This window comes from Cenococcum geophilum (genome assembly GCF_001692895.1).
Source record: "Cenococcum geophilum 1.58 unplaced genomic scaffold K441scaffold_20, whole genome shotgun sequence".
Classification (NCBI taxonomy): domain Eukaryota; kingdom Fungi; phylum Ascomycota; class Dothideomycetes; order Gloniales; family Gloniaceae; genus Cenococcum; species Cenococcum geophilum.
Genome location: NW_027137578.1, coordinates 463926 through 477363, shown reverse-complemented (window position 1 = coordinate 477363; position 13438 = coordinate 463926). Strand labels below are relative to the sequence as shown.

At 36.8% G+C, this 13438-nt stretch overlaps 2 protein-coding genes across 2 annotated transcripts; both read left to right on the top strand.

Annotated features, from left to right (window-relative positions):
* Window positions 1–4726: 4726 nt before the first annotated feature.
* K441DRAFT_719943 (uncharacterized protein) lies at window positions 4727–4965 on the top strand (the record flags this gene model as incomplete). The annotated part of the gene is made up of 1 exon (XM_067654034.1): window positions 4727–4965. A coding segment is annotated over one exon (239 nt), but the record flags the coding sequence as incomplete, so codon positions are not given.
* Window positions 4966–5924: 959 nt separating this feature from the next.
* Window positions 5925–6705, top strand: K441DRAFT_677232 (uncharacterized protein; the record flags this gene model as incomplete). The annotated part of the gene is made up of 2 exons (XM_067651042.1): window positions 5925–6521; window positions 6691–6705. 2 exons carry the CDS (start codon window positions 5925–5927, stop codon window positions 6703–6705), a joined length of 612 nt encoding a protein of 203 aa, XP_067504162.1.
* Window positions 6706–13438: the final 6733 nt, after the last annotated feature.

Genomic DNA, 13438 nt, shown 5'->3' with positions numbered 1-13438 from the left:
CCGGTCCTTATAGGTAAGTAGGCTTAGTGGCTAGGTAATCCTACTATAGTTTTTAATAAAGCGTTAGTAGAAGTTATAGAACCCTAAGAATAACTATACCCCCTTTACGGTCTTTAGGGGTACCTATTAGTTAATTATAGCCGTCTTTTCTAGGTCTGCCTTAATCCCGTTTATACTAATAATAAACCCTAGGTATTTTATATGCTTAACACTAAATTCTAACTTTTTAATATTAGCTTAGAGGCTAGCTTCCTAAAGCCGTTATAGAACTTTATAGATATGCTCTTTATATTTTAGTTTATTTTTAGAGTAGATTATAATATTATCTAGGTATACTATACAGAAGTTATTAAGGTAGTTAAATAGTACATTATTTATATATTGTTGGTATATGGCCGGTCCATTAATCAGTCTAAAAGGTAGTACTTTATATTTATACGTTCCGTAATGGGTCTAAAACGTAGTAAGGTTTTCTAATTTAGGGTCTATCCTAATTTGGTAAAAAGCCTAGCGGATATTAAGCTTTGTAAAGATCTTAGCTCTACTTATTTAGGCTAAAGTCTTATTAAGTAAAGGTAGTAGGTAGCGGTCTTTAAAGGTTAAATTATTAAGCTTATAGTAGTTAATATAGAAACAAAGTTCTCTATTTAGCTTTTTGGCAAAGAGAATAGGTAAGTTAAAAGGGGCTTAACTAGGCTTAATAAAGCCCTTATCTAGGTTATTAATAAGATACTACTTTATGGCCTATAATTCGGCAGTAGATTACTATCGGAGGGGGCTATAGCTAAGGGTAACCACCTTATTTAGCTTAATTTTAATTTTATAGTCGTATAGTTAGTAAGGCGGGAGTATATTAAACGCCGCTTTAGAGAAGGTATTTTTAAATTTCTAGTATTAACGGGGCAGTTTCTATTCTACTAGCTCCTTATCTATAAGCTCGCCTTTCTTTTAGGCTAGGGCTTCTTTCTCTTTAATTATTTAATTAATTTCGTATAAGCTAGTTATAAAGGTAACGGTGTTAGGCTAAACTAGGTTTTAGTAGAATCCTATAGCGCTAATATAGTAAATATTAACTGGCGGGAGGTCTATAGGTTTATTTACGGATATTTATTAGGCCGTATTTTGCGGTATAGGGTTTATAGTCTTCCTTAGCTTATATTCTATTTTCCGTAAGTTATCCTTTTAGTCTATTAGTTTGGTATATTATCTAATATCCCTAGCCTTTCTTTATAGCTATATAGGGCCTAAGTTCTCTATTAGGGACTTAGCTAGGCCACTACTAACTCCCTAAGTTTTTAGTGCGGGTAGTATAATATAGGTAGTTTGGGGGCGGCATAGTATATAGATCTATTGCGGATTAAGCTATATATCCTTCTTAAAAGCCTAGTTTTTACGCGTTGCATTAGCCTAGTAAATAGTGTTTATTTACGGCCGTATAAGGTTTTCTATTATAATACTAATCTCTTTTATAAAGAAAGGCGTTAGGGGTATAGTTTTGGGCTAGATAAGCTGCCTATTCCGTATATTAAGCTATAAGCCTAAATAGGCTAGCTATTTTCTCCTTAAGATTATATTATAGCTTCTAAGGTCCGTAATAAGGAAGGGGATATTATATTACCTTCGTCTATTAACGCGGAGGTAGATTTGCAAGATAGTTATAATAGGTAGTCCTATCCGTCCGTTATAACCGCAAATAGGAGCTAATTTAGGCAGTTCTTTAAGGGGTATATTTAAAAAGCCAGCTAGTTTCATAGCGTACTTTATGTTAATTAAGGTAAAGGTATTTACTCCTAAGTTAGCTAAAGTAGAGGCTAAAACTTAATATTTATTACAAAATAAAGTATAAGGGATAGTGCAGCTTCTTTTACTAACTAGCCGACCTAGATTAATATGTAATATATTAATCCCTTTTAACCCTAAAGAGGAGTCTTCCTCTAGGGTTCCTCTTTTTCTGGCTCTGTACTATCCTTCTAAATTAATAGGACCTTATTTATCTTTGCCTTTATTAGGTAGTTCCTTATAGGGTAGCCTATTTAACTATATAAGAAGTAAGCTCTTTAATCGCTAAGGGCCTATATATAGGCCGGGTGTATACTAGGCCCGTAATAGGGGTAGCTACGCGGCTAGCTACTAGGTTAACTATAAGAGTTGCTAATTATACCGGGGCACTATAGGCTATACTTATAGTACTTACGGCCTAGTTTATAAGGTTTCTAGTTTTTAGCTAGTCAGCGCGTACCTTAATTTAATAAAGGCCTTAGTTAATAGCTAGGTAATAGTTTATAAGTTCCTTTAATATCTATACCGTAGTATAAGCTAGTAATACGGCCCGCTATAAGTCTAGGGTAAGCTTATTAAAGAGGTTAGGTAGTAAGTCTTTTTAGGGGATCTAGGCCTATCCGGCTAGGTATAGAAAGTGGATTTAAAAGGCCGAAAAGGTCTCCGTTATTTTTATATTTAGGCTTTTATAGCTAAGGCGGGCATTTTATACTTTAAAAGGGTCTTTATAAATAGAAGATAAGTATTTAATTATTTCTTTTTTAGAGATAAAGGGGTTTACTAAATCTTTAGTATATTACGGGCGTAAATACGTCTAAGCGTCTCCGCTAGTACGGCCAAAAACGTAGGCTATTTTAGCTTAAGCGTTAGAAAAGTGGTCTATATTAACTTTAAGCTTATCCCGTAATTAAAGCTTCTAATTATTAAATATAGGGTTGGTTCCGTCTATAAGTAGCAGGGGATCTATAACCTTTACTAACCGCTTTAATGCTATATAGGCCCCAGTAGATCTACTAAGGCGCTAAAATAGGGCCTAAAGGACTATAGTAAGTCTTTAGTTATCTAATAATAACTTATTATTAGATATAGGGGTATTTCTAGCTTTAAGTAGCTCTTATAGTTATTTAATTTTAGTATTAGCAGCTATAAGCTCCGCCTAGGGGGTTAAAACGTTAATTATTTCTTTGTCTAAAGTATTTAAGGGTCCTATAGCTACTTTACCTACTACTATAGTTCGTGGCATAGTAGTAGGGGTATTAGGTAATTTTGGGTAATTTCTTTAGGGGTTCTAGTCTACATATATCTTATAGGTCCTTTCCTTAAGGTTCTATTCTTTTCTTTTAGGTTCTATCCTTATAGTCCTAGTAATGTCCTTAGAGTCCTATTCTGTGTTCTTATAGATATATTTAAGTTCCTTCTTAGGAAGAAAGAGTAGAGTAAGCTTTAGATAATGTTAGCGACTTAGTTAATTAAGATATAAGCATAGCAAAAGGATCGCGTAAGCTTATACGATTGGATTATCTATAAACGAGAATCTAAAGCTAGGGAAAGAAAAGGAGAAGAAGAGTAGCGCCGTTTGATGTTTTATAAGATCTTCGCGTCACGTGATCGCAATATGCGGCAATCTGTGGCAACTTGCCGGTGCGTAGTTCTGCCAAGTTCTGCCAAGTTCTGCTAGTGCCGTAACAGTAGCTTAATAATAGTTAAGTTCTCTATCTAACGCTTACTGAGATTACTTTTAATATATTCTCTATACTAGCTATAAGCTCTATATATAAATAAGTCTTTAGTTAAACTAAAAAGATTATTACTAATAAATATAATTAACTATTAGCCAACACTATTAAAGCAAATTAGTGCTAGAAATAGTAGCTAATTAAAGGCCTTTTATTAAGTAGTTTAATTAACTATATTAATACTAATAGAGCGTTAACTACACCCTAGTTAATAAGCTTAAATATTAGTCTTACTAACTATAGAGGCAGGAAAGCCGGCTTAGTAAGCTATATTTACTAAAGCTTTATATTTAATTAAAATTTAACACTAAAATAGAGTCTCTGGAGCCCTTACTACTTACTACCTTCCTATCTTTTTTAGGCCTCTACGGGCGTATAGGACAATTTTGGCTACATTTAAATAATATATTAGGTAAATTAAAGTGGATTTTTAATTAGGCAATGTTAATATTTATATGTATAGAGGTGCTGCCAAAAATCTAGAATAAAATACCACTAAATCTACACCAATTGCCTAATTAGGAAAGCGAGCTGACAGCGGAACAGTCAGCGTACCTTATTTTAATGCAGCGGACAGCGAGCGATCTGGTTGGCCGCAGTCAGTCAGCTATAGGGCCTTAAAGCTCACTGGAGACTGACTGTTGGACACACTGCCTGCAGGGCATGCCCGGGTGGGGGGGTATTGGTGAACATTGCATTTGTACCTCACCGCCCAAGTTTCCGCTTGATTTGGAAAAGATTCGGACAGTAAAGTTACTGCCAAGAGTTACTCTCCGGATCCTGTTCGAGGCTAAATATACATTCGATATTGGTGGAATCGTTAGTAAATCGAGAGCCATGCGAGCGAGTCGTTAGTAGTGAGTTCCTTTTGGTCTAGCTTGCCGATAAGCAATTGGATTGGTACAGTGAACGTCCTCGGGGTGACCTGCTCGTGCAAGCCAATCGTCGTACTTATCGCGATTGTTTGTAGATGTCGTCTAAGCAAAGCCGCCGCCGATGAGCAAGGAGCACTAATATAAATAAGGTTTAGGGCATTACCATATTTCTATATAATATCAAACGCTTCAATATTTTTCAATCAACTCAATTCAATCAGGACCTCCAGATTGAATGCGTTGCCAAGCCCGCGAGCTCTCAGTTGATTGAATTGATTGAGTCTTGGCATTCAATTCAATTCAATATTGAAGCCTCGTTGAATGATTTACAAACCTGCGGTTGAGGGGCATACAGACTGGGCCAAGGCCGTGGCCTTCTCGCCAGGCGGCAAGCTGCTGGCGTCCGCTTCGAGCGACAAACCGTTAGACTCTGGGACACAGGCTCAGGAGCGCCACTACAGAAGCTTGACGGGCATACACGCTGGGTCAGCGCCGTGGCCTTCTCGCCAGATAGCAAGCTACTGGTATCCGCTTCAGACGACAATACCGTTAGGCTCTGGGACGCAGCCTCGGGAGCGCTACTGCAGAAGCTTGAGGAAATCTATCGGGTCCAGTAGCTGATCCATGGATTAGAGTAGGAAAGGGATACCCTCGGGCTCTAGGATAACACGGAACTGCCATTGAGCCCTCTGGAGGGATTCTTTGGTGCATGCCAGCAGCTCCGTAATTAACAAGCTAAGTCTGTTTGATAAGATATTGCTTCAGACTAGTTACTCTTCCACTTAACGCGCTATGCCATAAGGATTCTGACGCTGAAAAAAAAAAACAATTCGCGAACGGTTTAGCATCTTCCGAGTGGGCGAAGACCGTCTCCGGGGCACATAGGCTGGATCTATTTCTAGAATTATATTGAAGCTTTTAGGAAGCCATTAAGTATATATCCAACTTTACAGCACCAATCATATAGTTCAGAGCACTATATTCAGACGAAGACTTTTCTTGTTCGTTCACTACGAGACGGGCCTTCACCAAGGCGCAGACTTCTCAATACCTGGTGAGATCGGCTGCGCCCTACATTTCGACGGAGTGAGAGTGCCATTGGTAGAGTATGGCGGCCAAGAGTAGCTGGAAGCCTTGGGAGCATTTGCCAAGCCAAAGCGCGGCTTACCCAGACCCAATCACGATCATGCAAAAGGGCTACGGCAAGCTGAACCGCACTCACCCATCCTCTCAGCCCTACATGTCTGCGGCCACAGTTGAAGTCGCCCATGGCGCAGCCGTGCAGCAAGCAGCTCAATTCCCTCTAATCTGCATTGTATCATGACGGTAACGACATAAATATGTGAGCTTCGTTGTGCTCAGAGTCTATCATCACCTTCTAAGATAACATCAACGCAATCCCCTATCTTTCCTATACTCTACTTTCTCACTTTCCATACTGGTGTAAACAGCATTTCCGCCAAAAGCGCTAGGTTTCCGCTACTACTTCTCTTACGTCATATTATTTACATTCACTCCGCTATTCCAGTTCAGAATGAAGTCTTCAGTCATTGCGTCATACTTTCTCTTTGTCGCTTCTGTGCTGGCGGCACCAACAGCAACTCAACAACTTACTGCTCGTAACGCCACAGAAGTGACGCAACATCTCTCTTCACCAACTCAAACCGTTTTCCCTTCTCTCCAGGTCCGATGGAAATCCAAGGAACCCGGAAAATTGGCAAAAAATGACCGCATTGGCCACTTGCTTACTACCCCAAGTGAGGAGGTCCACACCGCCGTTTACTTCAATCTTCCCCAAGAAGCCTATGGAAAGACCTGCAAGCTCGTGTTTCGTCAGTCGATCAACGACGGGGTGGTCAACATCGCTGACTCGTCTGCGCCAGCTATGTTTGACATTTATCGTCTCAATGGCTGCTTGAATGAGGGCTATAGCTTTAACACCTCGCTCCCGCGAGGTGTTAAAGCTGGTATATTGACAGCTCACAAGGGTGGTCTAGCTGACTGGCAAAGCGTTGACATGAGGGGCGACTACACCTATCCCAAAATGGGTGCGGCTCCCACATTCTCGTGTCAAGCTGGCGGTGAATACAGCTTTGAGATGATTGCCCATTCCGGTGTTAACCTTGGTTGGGTGAGTGGGCATGGTAGTGGGCTCGCCATTGAAATGTGTGGATAATTAGTGATTTTAGACTTTTAGGCGCCTTTTGTATCCCACTATTACTGTATCTATATCTAGACGGCGTTAGTTGTTATTATTGTACTTATATTATCTTGATCAGATCTGTATAATAAAGTTATAGTTAGATAGTTATTAAATAATAAAATATAATCTATTTAGCCCTATATCGCGCATACAAAATTTATATTACCTATTTTTACTATAGTCAATTCCTTTAGGTCTTTGAGTAGCATAAGGCTCTGGCCGCAAATTTTCTCCAGCCGCAGATGTTGTTCAGCCGCAGGTGTTGTCTAGTCGCAAATGAAAGGTCTTGATCTGTTGTAAGAGACACTTCCTTCCAACAAATTTTTGTCTGGCTCAGCTGCGCTGCACAACTGGCACAGACCGGCATCGGGCTATCGTACCGAATAAGCGATATTGCTGCGTACTCAGCTAGAGAGGCGGCTACAGTTCTTGGGAAGAAGGCAATCCCCAGTAATCTTGCTCTCACGGTCCTAGGGCCTTGAGACTCTACAATCCAATTATCTCGCTGGCCTCAGGACCCTCTACTAGACATAGGCACTTTTAACCGATTTCAACTGTCAGCGAACTACCATCTATGCGTTACGAAGATCCCGGTCGGCCGGTTTAGGGCCGCACTCCCCTCATGAAGATAGCACAGCCGTTGCTTTGGTGCGAGGGCGAACATAGCTTTTTGGAGGGTTTTCGGGCAGTTTCAGAATCAGCTCAGCCACATTAAGTCTCCCAACCCAATCATGATTGGCTATTCCTTAGTAAACCGCCAAGTATTACAGCCAAGAGGTCATACCCCTTAAAGATCTTTTATGTAGGGAATGATGAGAACTATATGTAAATAGCTACAACTAAGTGCACGTTGCTTAGTGGTACAAGAGCTCTGCCTGTCAGCCTGCTTCGTATTAAATAGGCTCGTGAGCGATTCTGGGTGGCAGATATGTCTCGGCGGTTGCAGTGTTTTTATCCATATTCAATATTGACGTTCAATATTCAATATCAATACGAAAAGTGTCAATATTCAGTATATTGAATATTGAGTATTTTATAATAAATATAGCAGTATTGTTCTATCTTACCTATTTCCTACCTCTTTCCTATATCTCTACCTATACTATACCCCTACTTTATCTATATAACTATATAGAGGACAGATAAAAAAGAGGAGAGAGGTAGAGGGAGAGTGTCACAGTGCTGCAATGAAGTAGACTGAATAACTACGTTGTGGTATGAAGAGGGGAAGAAGGTGGAAAGGGGGTATTGTATATAAATAGTAGGGCCGGCCGCCAAGTCGCTAGTGGTGGGCCAGCCAACAGTAGGAAACAGTACGAGACAGTATGAAACAGTATGCGTCAGTATGCGTCAGGTCAGTGCCGTGACGGAGAGGTTAAAACTTAATATCTATTACGGAATAAAGTATAAGGGATAGTGCAGCTTTTTCTACTAACTAGCCGACCTAGATTAATATGTAATATATTAACCCCTTTTAACCCTAAAGAGAAGTCTTCCCCTAGGGTTTTTTTTTCTAACTTTATGCTATCCTCCTAAGCTAACAGAACCTTATTCGTCTTTACTGCTATTAAATAGTCTTTTATAAAGTAGTTTTTTTAGCTTTATAAGATATAAGCTCTTTAATTACTAAGGGCTTATTATAGGGTTTACTATATATAGGCTAAGTATATACTAGGCCTATAGCTGGGCTAGCTATATAATTAGTTACTAGATTAACGGCCGGCTAAACGGTTAGTACTATAGGAGTTACGGCCCATATAGGGGTACTATTAGCTATTCTTATATTGCTAGTGGCCTAGTTTAAGAGGTTTTTAGTTTTTAACCGATTAGTGCGCGCCTTAGTTAATTACTAGGCATTAGTTTATAAGCTCCTTTAATATCTATATAGTAGTAAGAACTAGCAGTATAACCCGTTATAGGTCCAAAGTAGGCTTATTAAAGAGGTCTAGTAGTAGGTTTTTTTAAGGAATTTAGGCCTAACTAGCTAGGTATAAAAAACGGATCTAAAAGGCCGAAAAGGTCTCCGTAGTTTTTATATTTAGGCCTTTATAAATAGAACGTAGGTAGTTAACTATCTTTTCTCTAAAGAGAAAGGGGTTTATTAAGTCCTAGGCGTATTATAGACATAGATATATCTATATATCCCTACTAGTACAGCTAAAGATATAGGCCATTTTAGCTTAAGTAGTAGGGAAGTGGTCTATATTAACTTTAAGCTTATCTTATAGTTAAAGCTTTTAATTATTAAATATAGGGTTAATCCTATTTGTAAGTAATATGGGGTCCATAACCTTTATAGATTATAATAATACTATATATTAGGCTAGGGCCTTAAGAACCGTAGCAAGTCTATTTAATAGGTTATCGCTAAATATAAGGGTGTTTCTAGTTTTAAGCAGTTCCCACAACTGTTTAATTTTAGTATTAGCTGCTATAAGTTCTGCCTAAGAGGTTAGGATATTAACTGTTTCTTTATCTAAGATATTTATAGGTCCTATAGCTACTTTACTGACGGCTATATTTCTTAGCATAGTAGTAAAGGTATTAGATAATTCTAGGTAATTTTTTTAGAAGTTTTAGTCTATACGTATCTAATTCTTAGAGTTCTATTTATATTCCTTTTATATTTTAATTCTGTATCCTAGGGTCCTATTCTATATTTTTGTTTTATTTATAGTCTATAGATATATTTAAGTTTCTTAGAAAGAAAGGGTAGTTAAGCTTTAGATAATATTAACAACTTAGTTAATTAAGGTATAGGTACAGTAAAATAGATATATAAGCCTATATAATTAGTCTGTCTATAAACAAGGATTTAAAGCTAAAGAAAGAAGAGGAGAAGTAAAACAGCGCTGGTTAAAGTAGGGTTCTTTTATATAGTCCCCTAATATAAGGGGACTTTATAAATAGGGGGCTATAAGGCACAATTATAGGAATAAATAAATTGTAGAGAATATAAATCCTTAAGGAGGTAAGGCCTTTAGGATTGTAGAGACTATATACTACGGGTATATACCTTTAGTACGTAACCAGCAACTATCTAAGGGGCGTTTAGGAGTTATCCTAAGGGCAACCCGAGGTGACTATAATAATATCCCTTATATTGCCTCCCACCCTTCTTATAGTTAGCCCCTATCGCTATTACTTATAATAAAGGGAGAGTATAAAGGCTTGTCCTAGAAAGGGTTTGGAAAGATATTAGTATACCGCTATATATTATCTATCTATCTAACCCCTACTTTAAACTTCTAAAAACCTTAATAAGGAAAAAATATAACTAGAGAAAAGATATAAGAATTATTAGAAGACCTATTAGAAGCGTACTAGAAGCGTACTAGTAACTACTTAGGTTAACCTAAGGATTTTTATATAACTTTATTTCTAAGCCTTTATACTAGTCTATAATTAATTATAAGTATTATAGGCAATTTGGTATACTAGTATGGTTCTATAAAACCTCTTAGTATAGGATTTAATATATAGAGCCTTAGCCTACCATTACCTTTAACTATTAAGATATAATATATAATCCTTTTTTATAATCCCCTACGTTACTAATACATTACTCCTATATTTGCCTTTAGGCTATTAGATACGGTTAAGGTATTAATTAGTTAGTTAAAGAGACTTATCTCTTAAGATTTAGTGTATATATTTTTAAATTTAGTAGTCCTATACTATAAAGTTAACGTACCTCTACTACCTAGTAAATAGGAGGGATATTAGCGACTTAGTTAATCGAGGTATAAGTATAGCAAGAAGGATATATGCAAGCCTATACAATTAGATTGTCTATAAACGAGAATCTAAAGCTAGAGAAAGGAAAGGAGAAGAAGAGCAGCGCCGGTCGAAGTAGGTTTCTTTTATACGGTCCTCTAGTTACGTGATCGCAAAGTTTTACCAAGTTCTGCTAGCCAAATCCTGCGGTTTTCTGCCAGTGCCGTGATAAGGGACACTTTATAATAGCACCTATAGCTATTTTACAATTCTTAAAAACGCTTATAACGTTAATCTTTAATACTATAGTATTATTTAGGTATAATTCAACCTATATACGTCGTCTTTAATTAACGTCTTAATTGCCTTCCCCTAGCCGCATAATTAGTTTTTATAAGAAAGTAATAGCTAGATAGCTTATACGCTATTATAATAGAGTTATATTAGTAAGGCTACGGCTATACGCTAAAAGGGTATTAGAAGGTAAAGTATAAAGATACCTTACTTATTAAGCTTAATATTTTTTCTTAATACCTTACTTCTTATTATTAACCTTTATCTAATCTTAGATATATCTTTAATGTATTATTAATTTAATATACCTCTTTATTCTCTTACTAACTGCTCTTTTAAGCCAATTTCTTAGCGTATTTTAGCTCTACTACTATATATAGAACCCTAACCTCTACTAACTTATAACTAGTACTAGTCTTACCTAAATAATTTTGCCTATATATCTTTAAAAGACCAGAAATCTAATCAGAGGATTCTAGAGGCTTATATTAGACCTACTATATAAGGTCTAATACCTTTAGTCCTTATAATTAATATATATACTAAGAGCGGCAGTTATATTAAGTTAAGATTTTCTATTCTTAATAGATTTCTATTATTAACTTTAAGCTTTAATAGCCCAGGCCTAAGTAGTAACAATCCTTTAATATTTTTAACTACTATATTACCTGGGCTCTCTCTTATTTTAATATTAATATTAAATATCTAGGTTAAATTTAAGATTATACTATAGCTATCTCTACTGCCTATAATTCCTAATAAGCTAGTTAGTAACGCCTAATATAAGAGTAAGGCTAGTATACTACGGATAAGGTAAAATATAGGGGCAATAAAAAGAAGGTCGCTGTCTATTATAGAAAGGAGTTTATATATACACATTAAGTTTTAAAGGAGTATAATATAATATATTATTAGGTAGATTACCCTTTAGGTACAATCGGTTCCTTATACTGTTCGCTAATTTTTCCTAAGTAGACTAGCGTAAATTACCCCACCTATACACTTTTAAATCCCCCGCCTTAATCCAATTTTTATTATATTAAAACACTACTTTTTATTATGGGTCGAGTGCGCAAAGCAGATCGAAAAGAGCTGACAGTAGTCAAAAGAGCTCAAATTTGGACTCGTTATGTCGATGGGTATAGATTTACTGCGATATCCAAGCTTAAAAAGACCCCCTACTCTACTATGCGCAGTATCATTTAACGGAGGCTGAAAACTGGCGATACTAGCTTTGAAAATAAGCCCAGAAGGGGGCCTTCTAAGAAGACTAATGACAGGGACGATAGAGCACTTGTACGCCACGCAAATCAAAATCCAAAAGACACTCTCTACGCGCTTGCAACACCGTCTAAATTAGGCCATAAGCTTGGCCGTAATACCGTCCGCAAGATCCCTAAAGCCTACGGTAAAGCTAAACGCAAGCCTCGCAAGAAGCTATACTTAAAACCCAAGCACAAATATAAGCGGTTAATTTGGTATAGGCAACAAAAGAAGACCAAAAGGAACTATAGCAAGATATGCTGGAGTAATAAGCTTACATTCCATATTGGAGAGGATGGAAATACTATCTACGTTACTCGCGGGCCTAGGGAAGAGTACTTAGAAAAGAACTTAAAGCCTAGCTTTAAGAGTGGACGGACTAGTATAGGGGTATAGTCTTGTTTTTGCGGTAATAAGATAGGGCCGTTGGTTATTATTAAGAAGGGTGGACGAATAACTATAAAGCGTTATTTGGAGACCCTTAAAGAGCATTTTATTCCTTTCTATAGGAGGATAGTTAAGAAATACGGCCCTGGCGTGGTTATGCAGGAGGATAACGCTCCTTGGCATACTGCTAAGGTAGTAAGGAAATACATGGCGCGATAGGGGGTCTTACGGTTGCAATGGCCTCCACAATTACCCGATCTCTTACTAATTGAGAATTTATAGAAGCAAATTAAGGATATAATTGGTAAGAAGAGGCATAAGATTAAGAATATTAGGATGATAGAGCGAGCTTTAAAAGAAGTCTGGCCTCAAATCAAGCCTAAAATGCTTAAAAAGTTGAATGCTAGTATGGAGAAACGGATTAATGCGTGTATTAAAAATAAGGGAGGACCGACGAAATACTAGTATATCTTCAATTTGAGCTCAAAATGGTGTAATTAGGATTAATGGTTATGGAGTTATAAGTGTTTAAAGTTAGGAAGGCCTTTATACGTAATTAGTAAACAGTATAGGGAACCGATTATACCTATTAGATAGGTAATTAATAGTTACTATAGTAAGGTCCTAGTAGTTCTAGACTATACTAGCTAGCTAATATCTCTATTTATTCTAGGCTTAGGAGCCCTAAAAACAATATTCCTAGTATAGATTAACTAATAGGAATGCAATTCTAGCAAAATGCCTTATTAATTCTATATTATATATATAAAAAGGCTAAGGACCTATCCTACTCTAGGCTGTAGCCCTAATCCTTATAGTTTCCGGAGCCTATTTATTCTATATCCAATTTAACCAATTTACTCTTTCTATAAGCTTTCTTTATAGGTTTTAATAATACTATAGGATTAGAGCGCTTTTGGTAATTTATAGAGTATAGACCTTAGTTCTAATATTCTTTTAGAATATCTTTATAATAATTAAGATAATCCTCTAGTTCCTATATAGAGTCCTTAATAGGCTAGCCTAGCTATTTAACTTTATATTAAAGCTTATTCTTAATAAACCTATAGCGTAGTATAGCTTTAACCTTATACTACTTACCTACTACTTTAAGGTGTTGAATTAGGCCTAGATAGAAGTTTTTTTTCTAGCGGTGGTTTATACTATAGCTCTTATAGGTTTAT